The 14,757-nt window shown below is 49.7% G+C and overlaps 6 protein-coding genes across 6 annotated transcripts; 1 reads left to right on the top strand and 5 right to left on the bottom strand.

Moving 5' to 3' along the window:
• Nucleotides 1-446: 446 nt before the first annotated feature.
• Nucleotides 447-1,829, bottom strand: A1O9_10957 (uncharacterized protein; the record flags this gene model as incomplete). The annotated part of the gene is made up of 3 exons (XM_013400185.1): nucleotides 447-1,056; nucleotides 1,250-1,266; nucleotides 1,326-1,829. 3 exons carry the CDS (start codon nucleotides 1,827-1,829, stop codon nucleotides 447-449), a joined length of 1,131 nt encoding a protein of 376 aa, XP_013255639.1.
• Nucleotides 1,830-2,648: 819 nt separating this feature from the next.
• A1O9_10956 (uncharacterized protein) lies at nucleotides 2,649-5,334 on the bottom strand (the record flags this gene model as incomplete). The annotated part of the gene is made up of 9 exons (XM_013400184.1): nucleotides 2,649-3,176; nucleotides 3,328-3,403; nucleotides 3,578-3,606; nucleotides 3,660-3,693; nucleotides 3,747-3,880; nucleotides 3,930-3,950; nucleotides 4,000-4,042; nucleotides 4,096-4,183; nucleotides 4,233-5,334. The coding sequence occupies 9 exons, from the start codon at nucleotides 5,332-5,334 to the stop codon at nucleotides 2,649-2,651; spliced, it is 2,055 nt and encodes a 684-aa protein (XP_013255638.1).
• A 538-nt stretch (nucleotides 5,335-5,872) lies between these two features.
• On the bottom strand, nucleotides 5,873-6,547 carry A1O9_10955 (uncharacterized protein; the record flags this gene model as incomplete). Its single annotated transcript, XM_013400183.1, has 1 exon — nucleotides 5,873-6,547. One exon carries the CDS (start codon nucleotides 6,545-6,547, stop codon nucleotides 5,873-5,875), a length of 675 nt encoding a protein of 224 aa, XP_013255637.1.
• A 484-nt stretch (nucleotides 6,548-7,031) lies between these two features.
• A1O9_10954 (uncharacterized protein) lies at nucleotides 7,032-8,640 on the bottom strand (the record flags this gene model as incomplete). Its single annotated transcript, XM_013400182.1, has 2 exons — nucleotides 7,032-8,146; nucleotides 8,196-8,640. 2 exons carry the CDS (start codon nucleotides 8,638-8,640, stop codon nucleotides 7,032-7,034), a joined length of 1,560 nt encoding a protein of 519 aa, XP_013255636.1.
• A 1,665-nt stretch (nucleotides 8,641-10,305) lies between these two features.
• Nucleotides 10,306-10,734, bottom strand: A1O9_10953 (uncharacterized protein; the record flags this gene model as incomplete). Its single annotated transcript, XM_013400181.1, has 1 exon — nucleotides 10,306-10,734. One exon carries the CDS (start codon nucleotides 10,732-10,734, stop codon nucleotides 10,306-10,308), a length of 429 nt encoding a protein of 142 aa, XP_013255635.1.
• A 1,529-nt stretch (nucleotides 10,735-12,263) lies between these two features.
• A1O9_10952 (uncharacterized protein) lies at nucleotides 12,264-14,269 on the top strand (the record flags this gene model as incomplete). Its single annotated transcript, XM_013400180.1, has 5 exons — nucleotides 12,264-12,581; nucleotides 12,643-12,815; nucleotides 12,900-13,174; nucleotides 13,229-13,995; nucleotides 14,072-14,269. 5 exons carry the CDS (start codon nucleotides 12,264-12,266, stop codon nucleotides 14,267-14,269), a joined length of 1,731 nt encoding a protein of 576 aa, XP_013255634.1.
• Nucleotides 14,270-14,757: the final 488 nt, after the last annotated feature.

The following is a 14,757-nucleotide window of genomic DNA, read 5'->3' as shown; positions in this document are numbered from 1 at the left end:
CTTGGATAGCCATTCCCGCTACCGGCCCTTGGGCCCCCACCAAGGCTCCTCCTGCTTTGCTCTCAAAGAAGGAGGCAAGTCATTTTCAGTTTGATCCTTCCCACAAGGTAGAAAGGGCGAACATGGGAGAAATAAGAAATCTCAAAAATACCCTCCACCAACCCCGCGTGTACGAGTCCGTAAAACGCCATGATTGCGTTGCATGTACTTCCTCAAGGGTGAAAAGACAAGGCTGCGAACTTGCTGGCGGTATAAGCCGCGGTCCAAAATAGCACTTCATCGCAGGAACACTGAGTCTCCAGCCTCCGGCCCCGCTGTCTGGTTGTCTTGATCCATAATTATTTAGTCTTGTGACATCCAGCATATGGTACAGAACGAGCGTTCTGACCACAACCCCAGTCTCAATCTACAACGGAGAGAAGATCAGCAGTTGGGATGATTCGTCGTCAATAGCTTCCGCCGTAGGTACAACTCATCCTCATTGCCACGTCCGCCCCTCCCTGGTCGAGATCGGCGGCAATATTATTGAAAAGAATGGTGTTGTCTGGATAATAGCCATCCGCCAGCAGTGGAGCAGGGACCTGGTAGAGGTTCATCTGCGCTTCGAAGGGCATGTTGAAACCGTTCATCTCGATGCCATCAAAACTGTTGTCCATTCCAAATCTGTGATCCAGTGATGGTAGTTCAAAGATTCCAAGTGCACTGGTATCATTGTAGAAAGGGGCCATCGGAGACCCTTCAGGAAGAGCAAAGTTGGGTGGAAGATACTCGATCTCAGGTCTCGCATCGCCAAGGAAGACAGTTTGAGAATTGCCCGCAGTGGTGTGAAGAAGCCGTACCAGATTCAGCTCTGCTTCTCCTGTGTCATCGGTTACTGTCGTTGATGGAGGTGAAAAGGGTTCCTGCTGTCGGCGCTCTGGTGTCTGGCTAAGTGGTTGTGTTGTTGTGTCGAACTGGATCAGAGTGCCACCCTTTCGCATCGGAGTTGTTCCCGCCTTTGGAATATTGCTGTCCTTAGATCCCATGTACTCTGGACCACAATAATGCTTCTCGTGCCTATGATAGTGATAAAAAAATCAGCAGATTATCTCAATGTAAGCCATACTTTGTTATGTGGGCATGGCGAGTATGCATGTAGGACATGGTTGAGACATTAAGCCAAGGCGGATTGGGGGTTTCCATGGGAACTCACCGATCTCTTAGGTCAGGCCGTTTGAATGTATTTTTATTACAGTATCTACAAGCATACTTCCTATTTCCATGTCCCTGTCATCGTGAGTCAGTCATTGAGCCAGGTATTCGTCAGTTTGAGGAAGTTTGCTTACAAATTCAACATGGCGATTGTAGTCTGCTACTCTTTGATATACCCTGTGACAGTTCTCCCTTGTACAAGCAATTGTTTTGTGGAACGGATTGTGTACCCGTTGATGATTCCTCCATGTCCTCCGTTTCTCGAAGTCCTTATGACAATGATCACACTGGAAAGGTCCATCGTGGCTCTTTTGATGACGACGAAGATAGTTCAGCCTAGGAAACTCTCGAGGGCAAAGCTCGCATTTGTAGCTCTGAGGGTTTGTAAAGGAGTCATCTGAGATTGCGTCAGATGATGAAGAAGTGGGAGAAAATGTGGAAGGCGATAGAGGGTTTGCCAGGTTGTAGCGATCATGTGGACTTGATGCACTGTTCGAAAAGGTACTTGATTGAGGAGTATCATCTATGAATTGAGTACCCCCTCTCCCGGAGGGCGAGGGGGCATCATCTGAAGAGAAGAAGTAAGGGTAAACCAAATTTGTGTCGAGTGGAAGTGGCATATAGCACTGCGCCGACATATTATGTACGATTGAGTGCTGGTTTGAATACGACAAGGAAACCAGATACCTGTCAGCAAGCTCATTGCCCTGCATCCGTAGTATTGATTCAGGAAGGTCCAGTGTGATCAGTGGGTGTGAAAGCGCCATCCCTACTCGCAATGGGTCGCACAGTCATAAAAGAACAAAGACTCTGAAAAAATAAGGAGAAGTCGTACGAGACCCAAACGCTCTCCGCCGTAGAGAATGCAATGGTCAGAGCCTGCTTGTTGAGGATGACAAAACTGAGGGACCCAACTCTGTTTGACCACGGATACTCGGTGATTGTATACTTGGTTGGCCAAGGATACCGTGCTAGTCCAGCAGCCGGACATGGTCTCTGCAGCTTAGAGTCGACCACATTGGAAGAAAGAAACCCTGGAAACCTGGCAGGTGGGAAGAAATAAACATTAGTGGAAGGCTCTTACAGTGTTGCCCGGCTAAAGAAGTGGTGAAAGAGATCCCAAGACAACCATCCCCCAATCCGCAGAAGAGGAGATGATTTTGGTTCCATTTTGGCGGGGTCCATCCTGGGAATAAACACGATCTAGTGAGGGAGAGACCCGAGCCGGAAGTGACGTGGATGACAGCTTAGACCCATGACAAGTTATGGTTCTCCATTAGAAAACTAGCTGTCCTGCAACTCATACAGGGAATAGAGAATAGTCGTGTACCACATTGGGTGCTAACAGGAGGAAAATGTGACATGTTGCTTAGCCACTGTAGCTAGCAGGCGACCAAAAATTTGCAAGGATAAAAGGCAGACTCGTTGAGAGCCAGTGCAGATGGTTGGGAAGAGAGTCAATCTTTCCCTTGGCCGGCGACCATTGCCGTCAAGATGTCCACTTGCTCACTCAATTTTTGGATAAGAGCGAGTACTTCTGGGCTTTCGGCACCGCCCGAGGCAGATTTCATTGTTGAGCCGCCTAAGTTGGGAGATCTTGATGGAGAAGTTTCAGGAAGCGCTTGACGGGAGGTAGATGCTCTGGCAGCATCTTGGGTCCCATCGAAGTTGAAGTGGCCTGCGCTCAGAGGACGAGTGGTGAAATGTGGGGCTTTTGTCAGTGTAGGGTGAGGATGCGAGACAAAGCGACGAGATTTCTCGTACGTCCAGATGACAGCCATGAACGGAAGATGGGTCGCCTTTAGGACGAAGATGCGGATACGGCGAACCTGTTCTGATGGGAAAAAGAGTCGCAGGGGTCGCAATAGGGTAAGAGGAAGGAGATTCAGAGGGGGCATGAAATAGGTGAGGCGACGCGAAGTGCTACTTTCGAGAACGTAGATGGAGTACTGGAAAAGATATTCCTCTCTGGCATGGGCCATGACCTGTTGGACCAATTAGAAGTCGGTCTAAAAAGGAGCGAAGGCGGCTAAAAGGGTTCGATGTGGCAACATTTATGCGGCCAGCGAAACCAGGAGTCCCACCCCAACACGGAACCACCACCATCAGCTCGAATTGTTCAGGTTCAAGGCTTACCTCGGTCAAAGAGTTGGAGACCAACGATACAAGGGATGTGATGAGTAGAATATTGGTCAAGCAGACGAAAATCAGCCTGGGGAGAATAACCATTAGCCATTCCTGCGACCAATTACGCGCCTAGGCTGAATCTGCCATCACCAAGACCCATTCCAGTGCTGAAACCTGGAAGCGCCGGCCTTTTGATCTTGCGGCGGAGCAGGTGAATTTGAATAATACGAGGGGCCAAGGAGCAGAACCAGTAACTTACATCAAGGTATATCCAAACAAGGGAGATATCTATTGGTTGATAGCATTAGTACAATACATATTGCATATGAGCGGAAAGGTACCTTGACAGCCATGTCGAAGCCAAGGTAGCTGGAACTGGGAGAATCATCAGTATTTTGCTGGATTCAGTTGGAAACAAGAATCCATACCCAAAAAACACCTTGATCAAAAGCCACGACATTTCATTAAGTGACATTCGATCTCGTGCGAGCATGGTAAATGTCGTGAGAAATCCAAGATAAAGGACAACTATAACAGGTAAAAATTTGCAAAATGCTTTGGTCTTTTGGTGGTCAGTCGTGCTGCTCAACCAAACAGGATTTGAGACTTACCATCTCCTTGAGCACGGGTATCTGTCGATGTTATTAGATGTTGACACCGAATCAGCCATGAAGGACTTACCAGGCTTCCAAAATATGGATTCAAGCTCATGACCGAAAAAATCCTTCACTGGTCAGCACAGTATCAGAGGCAATTCGAAACAACAATAATTCTCACCTTGGGACTAAGAAAAGGGCAACCATGGAGAGGATGTCGAATGCCACATCGATAATGTAATCACTATCTTTCATGAGGCCCACGATTCCTACACATCTGTCAGTCAGCATATGTTGAAACACGGCAACTTGGCCTACTGGTGACAACGAATGCAGCAGAAACGCCTATGATGCCAATATCCCACAAGGACCAGAAATCAGTTTGGTAAAACATCAGTCCAGCATCTTGGATCTCCCCGAATTCATCATATGCGAATGCGGCAATCCAGATGTACAGCATCGACTCTGTAGCAGTGATATGCTGAGGGTTTCGTTCCACCAGGACTGCATAATACAGAGCGAGAAGTGAGATGAAGAAGGCCGTTTGGAAGAATTTCTGATATTTGGGGACACGGAGGCGGGAGAAGGGGTCAGCAACACGCCTGTTATAGACGCGAGGTTTCTTGACAGCATGAACAGAAAGAGACTCCCAGAAGACCACGTCGCCGTTCCAGATGTCCTCGATGATCTTCTGGACCGGTTTCTGGGAGAGGAATTTCTTGGCATCACCAATTGCTGCAATCTCCAGGGCATTCATGCCCGCCATTGACTGGTCGAGGTTAATGCGAGTACCACTTGAACCGTCCTTGAACATCGAGCTCGGAGTATGGCTAAAAAGATCGATACTTGCTCGTTTCGGGGGCCGGAAGCCCGAATATTCAGCGGAGCGTGAACGTATGAGTGGTGATGACTCGTCGGAGGAAGAGCCACGACTATTCCTGGAGGTTTCGCCTGCAGGTCGACCGTTGGAACCTTCCTCTCCAACAGAGGAATCAAGATTCTCATCGTCGTCATATTGAGGTAATTCATACAGCAGGTAGTCGATAAGCTCCTTCTCTGAGAGAAAGGTCAAGAACTGCCAGGCGACCAATTCACAGGCCAGTGCTCTCGACACATTCAAAGCCCCATCGGCATCAGAATCAATACTGGTGAAAAGATACCCTGCAGCCAGTAGAGCAGCAACAATTGCCGGGTGATGGCAGTTCTCGCTGAGGTCGGAAATCAAGGGTTTCAGGCCATGGCCAGCAGTGGTTGTTCGAAGCTGCTCAAATGTATATGCGGCGTCAGTTGCTTTTGCGATATAGGTTGATAATTTAAACACGACGTCGGTGAAGGATTCCTTAGAGTCGATGACGGGCACATCATCTTCCATCCATTGCAACATTCGCGTGGATCTGGGTGTTTGGGGATGGGCGGCCATGTTGGACGCGTCGTGAGTGTATGATCTCAAATCGAACAGCAGACCACGAGGACGCATTGGGGCTGAAACTGGATCTTCGATAAACAGACTGTGAGCATGTTCAATGGCAGTGAATTGAGATCATAACATAATTATCACAACGGAAAAATGGGCGAACGATGAGGAGTAGAAGCAGTAGAAGCAATTATGTTGTCATCCAAGCATTCCGTCTCTCAAACTTGGTGGTTGGCAGCTGCCGGTCGGTGTTTAAGCTTGGAATAGAGAAAGAGCTGAAACCCTTGCTTAACCGACCTTGGGAAGGTGCAGCTGAACTCCGCGAGGTCTTGGCATTACATCTGGATCTCGCTTCTTAAATTCAGGTCCGTACTCGTAAGTACGTCGTGGTCATTTAGAATTTGAAAATGACGGCGATGGTGCTATTAAATATTGATAGTGCAATGGACATTACGATGTCGTCGCCTTTACGTATATGAGGTAACTGCGTAATGTCCTCTGGGTGCACTGGGTCGTGAAATGAAACTCCCACCATTCCAGCCATTCACCCACTAATCTCGAAATGCGCCTCGGTTGGTTCTCCATTATTGACATTGACTAAATCCTGAGGACACGCACTCATAACAATGACAGCATCATCAAGAGCTTCAAAGACGACAAACTGGCCCTTCTCGGTGAGAGGAGCTTCAAACTTGATCTCACCACCCGCCGTTGGATTCTGTTCATGCCCACCCCCTTGACTCCCCGCTTCTCGTGTCAGAACAGGGATATTCATAAAGAGGTTCAACGGGTCGGGCGGAGTGTGAAAAGAAGCCTTCCTCTCGACCCCCCACGGCTTGATTGCGTTGAAAAAATTATCGGCACAGTTCGCATGGCTAGGAGCACCGAGTTGCCGGTATCGCTCAGGATCACAGGCGGCGATGAGTGTGTCATGCACGCCGGGTGTGGTATCTTCGACCAGTTTCAACAATGGAGCACGAGCATTGGTGACTAGTATGTCTCCCACCAGTGGGCTGAGATGCAGACTGGCACCACGGGAGTGAGACATTGAGAGGAATGCTGGATGTTGGTCCGAGATCCAGTGGACGGCCCAGAAGTCGATGACCTGGTTACCATGTGTGTTGACAATTTTGATCGTTTGCTTCTGTTTCAATTCGACCGCGACGCCTGAACGTGCAGGTATCTGAAATCTGTGTTCTGCTGTAGGAACAGCAGCCATGGTTCTCTGCTTTCTTCTCTCCCTTATCTTCTCGTCACCCTGAACCACGCCAACGATATTATAACTCTGATGCCCTTTGGGAATAGATGTTTAGGTGTTTAGAATTAGATTATGGGCATCGTGTTCATGTTTTCAGTACGTCCCGACCTACCTTATAAGTCCCCAGTTGCGCTCAATATCGGGCCCGTCCATGGCCCCGCTCCCGTTTCCTGGCAAACGCCAGGCGTTGATCTCCGTGGCGGGAAAAGGCACCGCAGTTCTGACAAAGCAAAGACTTGATCGACCGAATAGTAATGGTATGGTAATGGTAAATTCGGGGTCGAGATCGCATCCTGGTTAAAAGAGATGCTTACACCAAACGCCATGCTATATCATGTGTCGATCATGCGCTAAACAGAAGCATTCGTCAATCTCTTTCGTATAAATATTGCTCCATTGGCAGGACTCAAGAGTGGTGAGTAGGTCTGGGAATGCCAATTGGTGTTTATGAAGTGCCATCCAAAGTGAACAGGTCAGCGACAAAAACAACTCCTCTATCCAAAAGGTCTCTCTTTGTTTGTGTGCCATTGGGATCCGTAAATGTCAGGTTTCCAATCTCACACCAGTTGCTCACCGGTAAGCAACTCAAATACTTGCACCAGGAACAAGTGTCGTGATATTTGTAAAAGTTGTTCAGAAGAACAATGAAGCTGACCAAAACCCCAATCAACGCACCAGCACGAAGAAACCACCATCCCCACCATAATGGCTTCCGGCCTTTGAAAAAGTTGATGGGTTCCTTTGCGAAAGCAGCCACGTTTGCTGGTTTGGCGGTTGCTAGAGGGCCGGCTATCAAGCTCATCTTGGGATTGCTGACATCGGGATCAGAGCCAAAATTCCGATAAGACCTGTTGTATGATTCCCCAACTCGTTGTCGGAGGACATTAGGTGAATGTAGAATGCAGACGCCAGCCCCAATGCCCATTAAGAATCCGCCGATATGCGAAAAATTATCCAGACCTGGTAGCAAGCCTAGGACAAAGGAAATGATAATATCGACCAAGATCCACATCAGATCCTTGACGGGACTCCGTCTCTCATTCCACGTATAAATTAAGTCGAGGAGTACCAAGGCAAGAATGCCAAACAAACAACCAGAGGCACCAGTGGAGGCAACAGCCGTTGCCGCAAAATTGCCGCCGAGGACGAAACCAAAGATTCCTGAGCTGAAATAGACAAGTGCGAAGCGAATACTGCCGATAGCCTTCTCCATCTCACGGCCCATGGTCAATTGCAGAAGAAGGTTGAAAGCAATATGAATGAGTCCGGCATGAAGGAACATTGGGAGAATGAAGCGAAACCATTGATTCGGATGATCGTTATTGAAGCCTGAGAAGCCGCAGAGCTCGGCCAGGTCGCACTGATTACTGGGATCATTAGGGTCGGAAGTGGTCGTTCTGGGACAAGGCCAATGAACGGGTGGTTCGACACCTTGAACGCCTGGAACTCGGCGCATACATGGCACAAAACGAGCACCCATGTTGATCTGCACATAGGTAGATGGGCCAATCATAGGGTTGAATTGTGGATGGATCATGATAGGGGATCCTGTGACAATGGCTTCTCTAGTGTCAACTCGATACCATTGCAAGGCACTCTCGAGACTTACAGTTCTGAACGATTTCAACGATGAAGACGGTGATCTGGGCCAGACTCACAACATAGACCACCCACGGTATTTTGCCGGAGAAGAATCCTTTCTTTTTCTGCGGTATTCGCTTTTGGCTTGGTAACAAGGGTGGAGCAGTCTCCGACACTGGAGAATTGTCATATTGATTTAGGTGTGTCCGTGAGTCGTGTTGATTAGTATTTATGGTTTGATTGTTCTTGAGAGGGATGGTATCGGAGAATCGGGATGGTTGAGAAGAGGTTTCATGGCCATTGATTCGGTCATCGGCTCCGGAGATTAACGAAGGACGTGATTGATCGATCGAGGAGGAACTGTAGGAGGAGTTGAAAGGGTAGTGGGCTGATGCTTCTGGTCTTGGATCCAAATACTGTGGCCGAGTATAGGGTTGAGAAGATTGACCGGAATAGTAGTCATTAGCAGCCATGGTGGGAGTTGAATTACTACTGTAGGAAAGGCTGAAGTAGGTCGGTCTGAGGTGATGGATGATATTAAAGCGAAAGTCGAGTGTTGTTCACCATAAGAGAAGCCAGTCGAGGAGGAAGCGAGTGACAAGCAGTTGGTCTCTGAACGAGAGGCGTGGATGTGAGACAAGGCTCAGAGGTGGTTGAAATTACTTGAAAGGCAGGAGGATGTCAAGACGATGAAGGAGAGAACTCGTAAAGATTGGACCTGGAACCTGGAAACTGGAACTTAACCCTCCCGCGCACTTGCAAGTGCAGGAAGTTGACAGGTGCCAGACAATAGAGGTCAGATTGCGCAGGAGTCCTTGTTGGTGGGATTATGGCAAGATGCCCCCCTGGCTGCGGATCGAACACGGGTGTTTTGAAAAGGGATGATGATGGTGGTGGTGGTGGTGTTGATGATGATGATGATGATGATGATGATGTCTGAGAATGGAAGACCAGGTCCGGGACGTTCGCAGACGAAGCACCAGGCTAACTGGCTCCGTTGGTTAATTAGCGATTCAGATGAAGATGGCGGTGGGAGCGGTGGCAAGGGTTCAGTTGCTGTTCCAGGTAAAAAAGGGAGGGTCCCCGATGGCTGAGCGTGTCGAAAACGTGGCTTAGGCAATGTTGTTGCTTATATTAGGCGTGTTTGAGAGTGTACAATCCAGCATGGCGCCCGGAGCTAGTGCGCTTAGCCTCAATTAGCGTCCCCTAGCCCCCCTAGGGGTCCATTGGCCCTTCCTTTCAGCCACCATCTGTTGGGCATGACTGGCTCAAGGCTCGGGGTACCTGCATTAGATCGAGCCTTTGACGCCTCTTCTCCTCAAAATAAGACCCGACTTCCAGTCATATGTTAACACTTAAGAGGTCCCCCTGCTTCTCACCCTCTTACGAGTACTCGTACCTACGTTGAGGGTGGCTTCCGCAGCTGAAACCAGACGCAGTCCAAAGAACCAAATCCATATTGCTGGTGACGTCGAATATCGTTTGATGCAAATCCACCGCCTTTCCGGAGTCCGTACGCCGCACTCGTCACCGTCGATCGCAGGGCAAGTCGCCTCCTGTCAGGAGATGGACGAGTACCAATACATAATCCACGTTCTGCGCACACCAGCAAGAAAACTGTCCCAAGAGAGCGGTAGTTACGTGGCCAGCATCCACTCGAAGTAATACAAGTGTACTCCGAACGTAGGGGCAAATATCCGGATCACTGCCCCAGGAGCAGTCTACAGTGGTCAATAACGCAATGCTCTGTACCTCGTATGTCATCATTGTGTTTATTCTTCGTACTTAGCACTACTAGTAATTCATAATTCATCGTGAGGCTCGTTGATTTCTGCCTCGGCTCTCCGTGCATATTCCGTAATAATGGTCGTACAGCAGTCATAAAACAAAAGTCCCAGCCAATTCTATCAATAACAACGATATCCGTAATACCACGATCGGATATCCTGATCCGAACGTAGTGCCGGTGTGGGGATTGGCGCAGTTGATCACGGATTGACAGCACTTCCCATCCGGCAGCCTAGTCGTCTCGCTACTCAGCGAGATTTCTGTGGTTAAAATCCCATTTTGCTGATCCAAGAACTCTCTTGTAGGAATCTTTGGGATGGCCACAATCTTGGTTGTCGCATGATCCCAGCTCATGGAGGAGTGCAGAGCTGGGGCACATTCGAGTGCGATCCCACCAGGTAGTAGATCAGTCGGCATAGGCTGTTAATGAGAAAGGCTCGTAGACCCCAAGATATGGCATACAGCAGGGCCATCAAGATGAAGAGTATTACAGAATTGAACACCACCTTTTCAGTGGGCGTCATCATATAGACCCCAAAGGTGACCTCATATTGGTAGTAGCGTAGCCGAACATAGTTGAATAGCCTGGCAGGGATGACGATGCGAGGTTTGAGGATATCAGTGTACGATAAGGAGGAAGAGGAAGAGGTGGAGGCAGCGGCGACAAGCTGGACGGCAGCCATTGCGATGGGAGAGGAGAAATAGTTGGCTGAGTTTGGAGGTGCTGAATCGATGAAGAGAGGGAAGGGCTCGAGCGAGGGGTGGAAGTCGCTCGACATGATGAAGAGAAGGCTCGATGGAGCGCAGGACCGGCCTGGCGGATCTGTGGACTGCAATCGTAGAGTCCAATGGTCCAATGTCGCCCAAGTGATCACGCGAGCGCGTCCAGCTGTGCGAGATGAGAGGCGAGTTGCAAACAGCCAAATCCAAGGTATTCGCAAGAGCGTGTCCCAGACGCAAGCCGTCCAAGGCTGGTCAGAATGCTGGGATGAGTCGCTGCAGTCAAAATGATGATTCCTAGCGATGAGCTCGTTCGACGCGGTCACATCTCAATTATAAGTAGACGAAGAATACAGTCAGTCAGGAGTGGGAAGTCGGCGTAATAACAACGTTCCAGTTCGCGATCTTGTGGCTGAAGCTGTTCCCAATGACGAATTCAGCATGATGAGCCATCATCCCCGCTAGAAATGAAGGAATACAAGAATCTTGGAGGGCAAAGAGGAGTATTGAGTAGGAGGTTGCGATAGGATGGGGGGCCGGAAGTCAGCGGATTTGTAGAGCGAGCGGGCTGAGGGCCCTAGCCGTGCACAATTGGGCCCCTGCCAGGATGGCGAGAGGGAAGGGATTTCCGATTGACACTGGCCTGGCGGCTGGCGGCTTGGGTGGCTGGCCATTTGGCGTTGCTGACTAAGTTTTTAGGTTGCTTCGGTCTCTCGTCCAGGCTCCAGACACCCCCAGATGACATGTTTTTGCTGCTGAACAGCCTCTGGAGTCTGGACTCTGCGCACAATGCAACCCCAGACTTGAGCTTGGGTTCCCGCTTCACAGCCGCCAACATCCGGGAACACGTGAGTCGGTTAAGATGAGCAGCTTGGGAAGTTGGGCCATTCGCTCACCCACCGAGCACTCACCATCAACCGACGTCCGAATCACGGGATCAATAATTTAGCCCTCAAACTAACTCCCGAGTACGGACCTTAGGTAGCTGATGTACGAGTATGCAGTAGACCACCACCCTTGTCGTGGACTATTTATCCCTCCTTCAGGGCCTTTCACTGTTCTCGTGAAATGCGACTATTCAAGGACCTCGTACTCATCTTTATACTCTTGCCCTCGCTTCAAAGGGGTCAATACAAGGCTTATCATTGTTCATTATGGTTTCAAACTTTGATTGGGACCGCCAAGGACAGCGTGACCGCCTCCTGCGACGTCAATTTACTCTCGCCCATATCAGCGTCTGAAAGAAATTGATCTTCGGTTTTGACAATCCTCTCGAAATGCCATCTCAGCTCGATCAAGCCCTATGGAGGAGCTTGTCACGTGATCGGAGCAGCTCGAGGCCAGGTAGGCATTTCTTTTGTTCTTGTAAATCAAGGAGGGAGATCCTTAACGCAGGGGCGGGCCTAGCAGTTGCTATGTCCGCTCAAACTCCGACGCTTTTGAGGTCACCGACAGGACCAATGAGAGGCGCGTGCGAATAGATGATTTAAGCATCCCATTCAAGCCCAGTGAACAATTCTTGGTGAAGCTTTCTGGTAGATGCGCGATAAGCCCAATCATACAGGGGCTGTTACTGGTATACGACAGCATGACCACCCAACTCCGAGAAACTCAATTCGGCCATCTCGTCCGGCTTGTGACCAACAAGAAGCTACTTCGGTTCCCAGACGAGAATGACCCTTCGCTATGGAGGACATCGCTTGAGCGAGGACCTCTCCCAGCACCTACCGACTCATCGGGGAAAGACGAAACCGACCCTGGAGCCGAACGTAACTACTCTGTCCCGGATACAGCTGTACAAGATTTCGAAGCACAAGAGTCTACTCGCAATGAACCTGGCCTGCAACAGAGCATCGAAGGTGGATATTACCATATTATAGGCTGGTATAAGCCGGATGATCCTGAGGTATATCAATCAATGGAATTCCCATTGTCATACCGTTCTAGTATACTCATAATGTCTGCAGAATCCTCAGAACTGGTCCAGCACATGGAAAGTGTTGGTCGGTCTCCAAATCTGCCTTCTCAACTTTTCATTCTACATTGCAAGCTCCATTTATACCCCAGGACAGTCGAGTATTATGGAGGAGTTTGATGTGAGTGAGACCGTGGCAACATTAGGACTTTCGCTGTTTACCCTGTAAGTCGACCTCGAGCCGTTTGAACCTGTTCATCGCACGGGCACGCCTGTAATTGATGTCCCAATCTCTAACCTCTCTCTTAGTGGTTATGGGTTTGGGCCAATGCTTTGGTCGCCATTGTCGGAAATCCCGAAGCTGGGGCGAAACGACATCTACTTCTGGACGTTCACCGCTTTCGTCCTCTTGCAGCTTCCAACCGGCTTCGCCGTCAATATGCCCATGTTCCTCGTTTTTCGGGCGGTGACCGGATTTTTCGGCAGCCCAGCTCTTGCAACTGGCGGTGGTACCATAGCAGACATGTATTCACCAGCTGCGACCACATACGGGATCTGCATTTGGGGCGCTTTTGGGATTCTAGGTATGGCCGATTCAGTACCACGTCATGTTAGACATGGCTGACATCCTTCATTAGGGCCAGTGTTCGGTCCACTTGTAGGGGGATTCGTTGCACAAGCCAAAGGATGGAGGTGGACGATATGGACATTCACGTGGCTGTGCGCATTGATGGTGATAGTGATATTCTTCCTGCTTCCGGAGACCAGCGCAGAGAACATCTTGTATCGACGAGCAAAGCGACTACGAAAAGCGACCGGCAACGAGCGACTCAGGAGCCAATCTGAAATCAACGCTGAGCCCCACACCATGAAAGACCATCTGACGGTATTGAGTCGAGCGTTCACGCTCACATTCACTGAGCCAATCGTCCTCTCGCTCGACCTGTACACGGCTCTACTGTACGGCGTGCTCTTCATCTGGTTCGAATCCTTCCCGTTGGTCTTCGGCGACATCTACCACTTCAGCATCAGCGAGCAGGGACTGGCGTTCCTGGGCATCTTCATCGGCGGCATCATCACAGTCCCTCTCTTTCTGCTGTGGATCCGCCACGGCATCGTCCCACGCTTCACAAAATCAAACTTCATGCCCGAGATGGTCCTACCGCCGACATTTTTCGGCTCCGCGGCCCTCCCGCTGTGCCTGTTCTGGTACGGCTGGTCCGCGCGAGAGAGCGTCCACTGGATCATGCCTGTCATAGGGTCTTCTTTCTTCACCGTTGCCATCGTCACCTTGTTTAATCCCGTGCTCAGCTACCTGGGCATCACCTATCCTACACACTCGGCGTCAGTTTTCGCTGGGAATGCTCTCTTCCGTGCCTCCTTTGGCGCCATCTTCCCACTTTTTGTATGTCAGGTGCCTTCCCATCGGTTTGCCACAAGACATCTTTCAGCGCAGTGTACTAATCATTTCCTCCTGACAGGCAAGACAACTCTTCCGCGAGCTAGGCGTCGGGCCTGGAAACTCCCTGCTGGGCGGCATCGCCATATGCTTCCTTCCCATGCCCTATGTCTTCTACAAGGTAAGGAATTTCGACTCAATCCAACCTACAATCACTCCTCTTCCTCATGATTCGTACAATGATGCGGGTGTCAAAATTCCTCGAGAACAGTCTTACTGACTTGCAACGAATGAAAAAATTAGTACGGAAGTAGGATCCGGCAGATGAGCAAGAACGCCCGACACGACGGTCCTCCCTGAACAGAACAGGTTAACTTGGATCTCTCAAATGTTGAAGTTGGGCTTGGCCCGGCTCCCCCTTTTCTGGTGTTCTTTCGAGGTGGGCTTTTGGCGTATAGTAGGAGTTGCACATAGACCTGGGTAGATAGCTCTGGGTCTTCATGGCACTCCACCGGGAAGAGAAACTAGATTAAATGGATATAACAAATATAAGTTTCCTCGTCGCGGCCCCCGGTGGTCTTTTGTCTTCCTGTAGGCCGACCATTCGCTTCCAAGCCCCGTTGTGAGACCGTCAATTATTCCCTTTCATTTTCTCCTCCAATTATTATTACCAGTACCACCAAACAGTGTGGTGAGAGAGCCTATTGCCCTACGGTATTCTCCCAGCCTTTCCATCCTTTGATTCGTCCCTTCGTTACGGAATTTCTG

The sequence above is a fragment of the Exophiala aquamarina genome, assembly GCF_000709125.1.
Source record: "Exophiala aquamarina CBS 119918 chromosome Unknown aczIA-supercont1.15, whole genome shotgun sequence".
NCBI classification, from domain to species: Eukaryota; Fungi; Ascomycota; class Eurotiomycetes; order Chaetothyriales; family Herpotrichiellaceae; genus Exophiala; species Exophiala aquamarina.
This window is presented reverse-complemented; position numbering and strand designations above follow the sequence as displayed.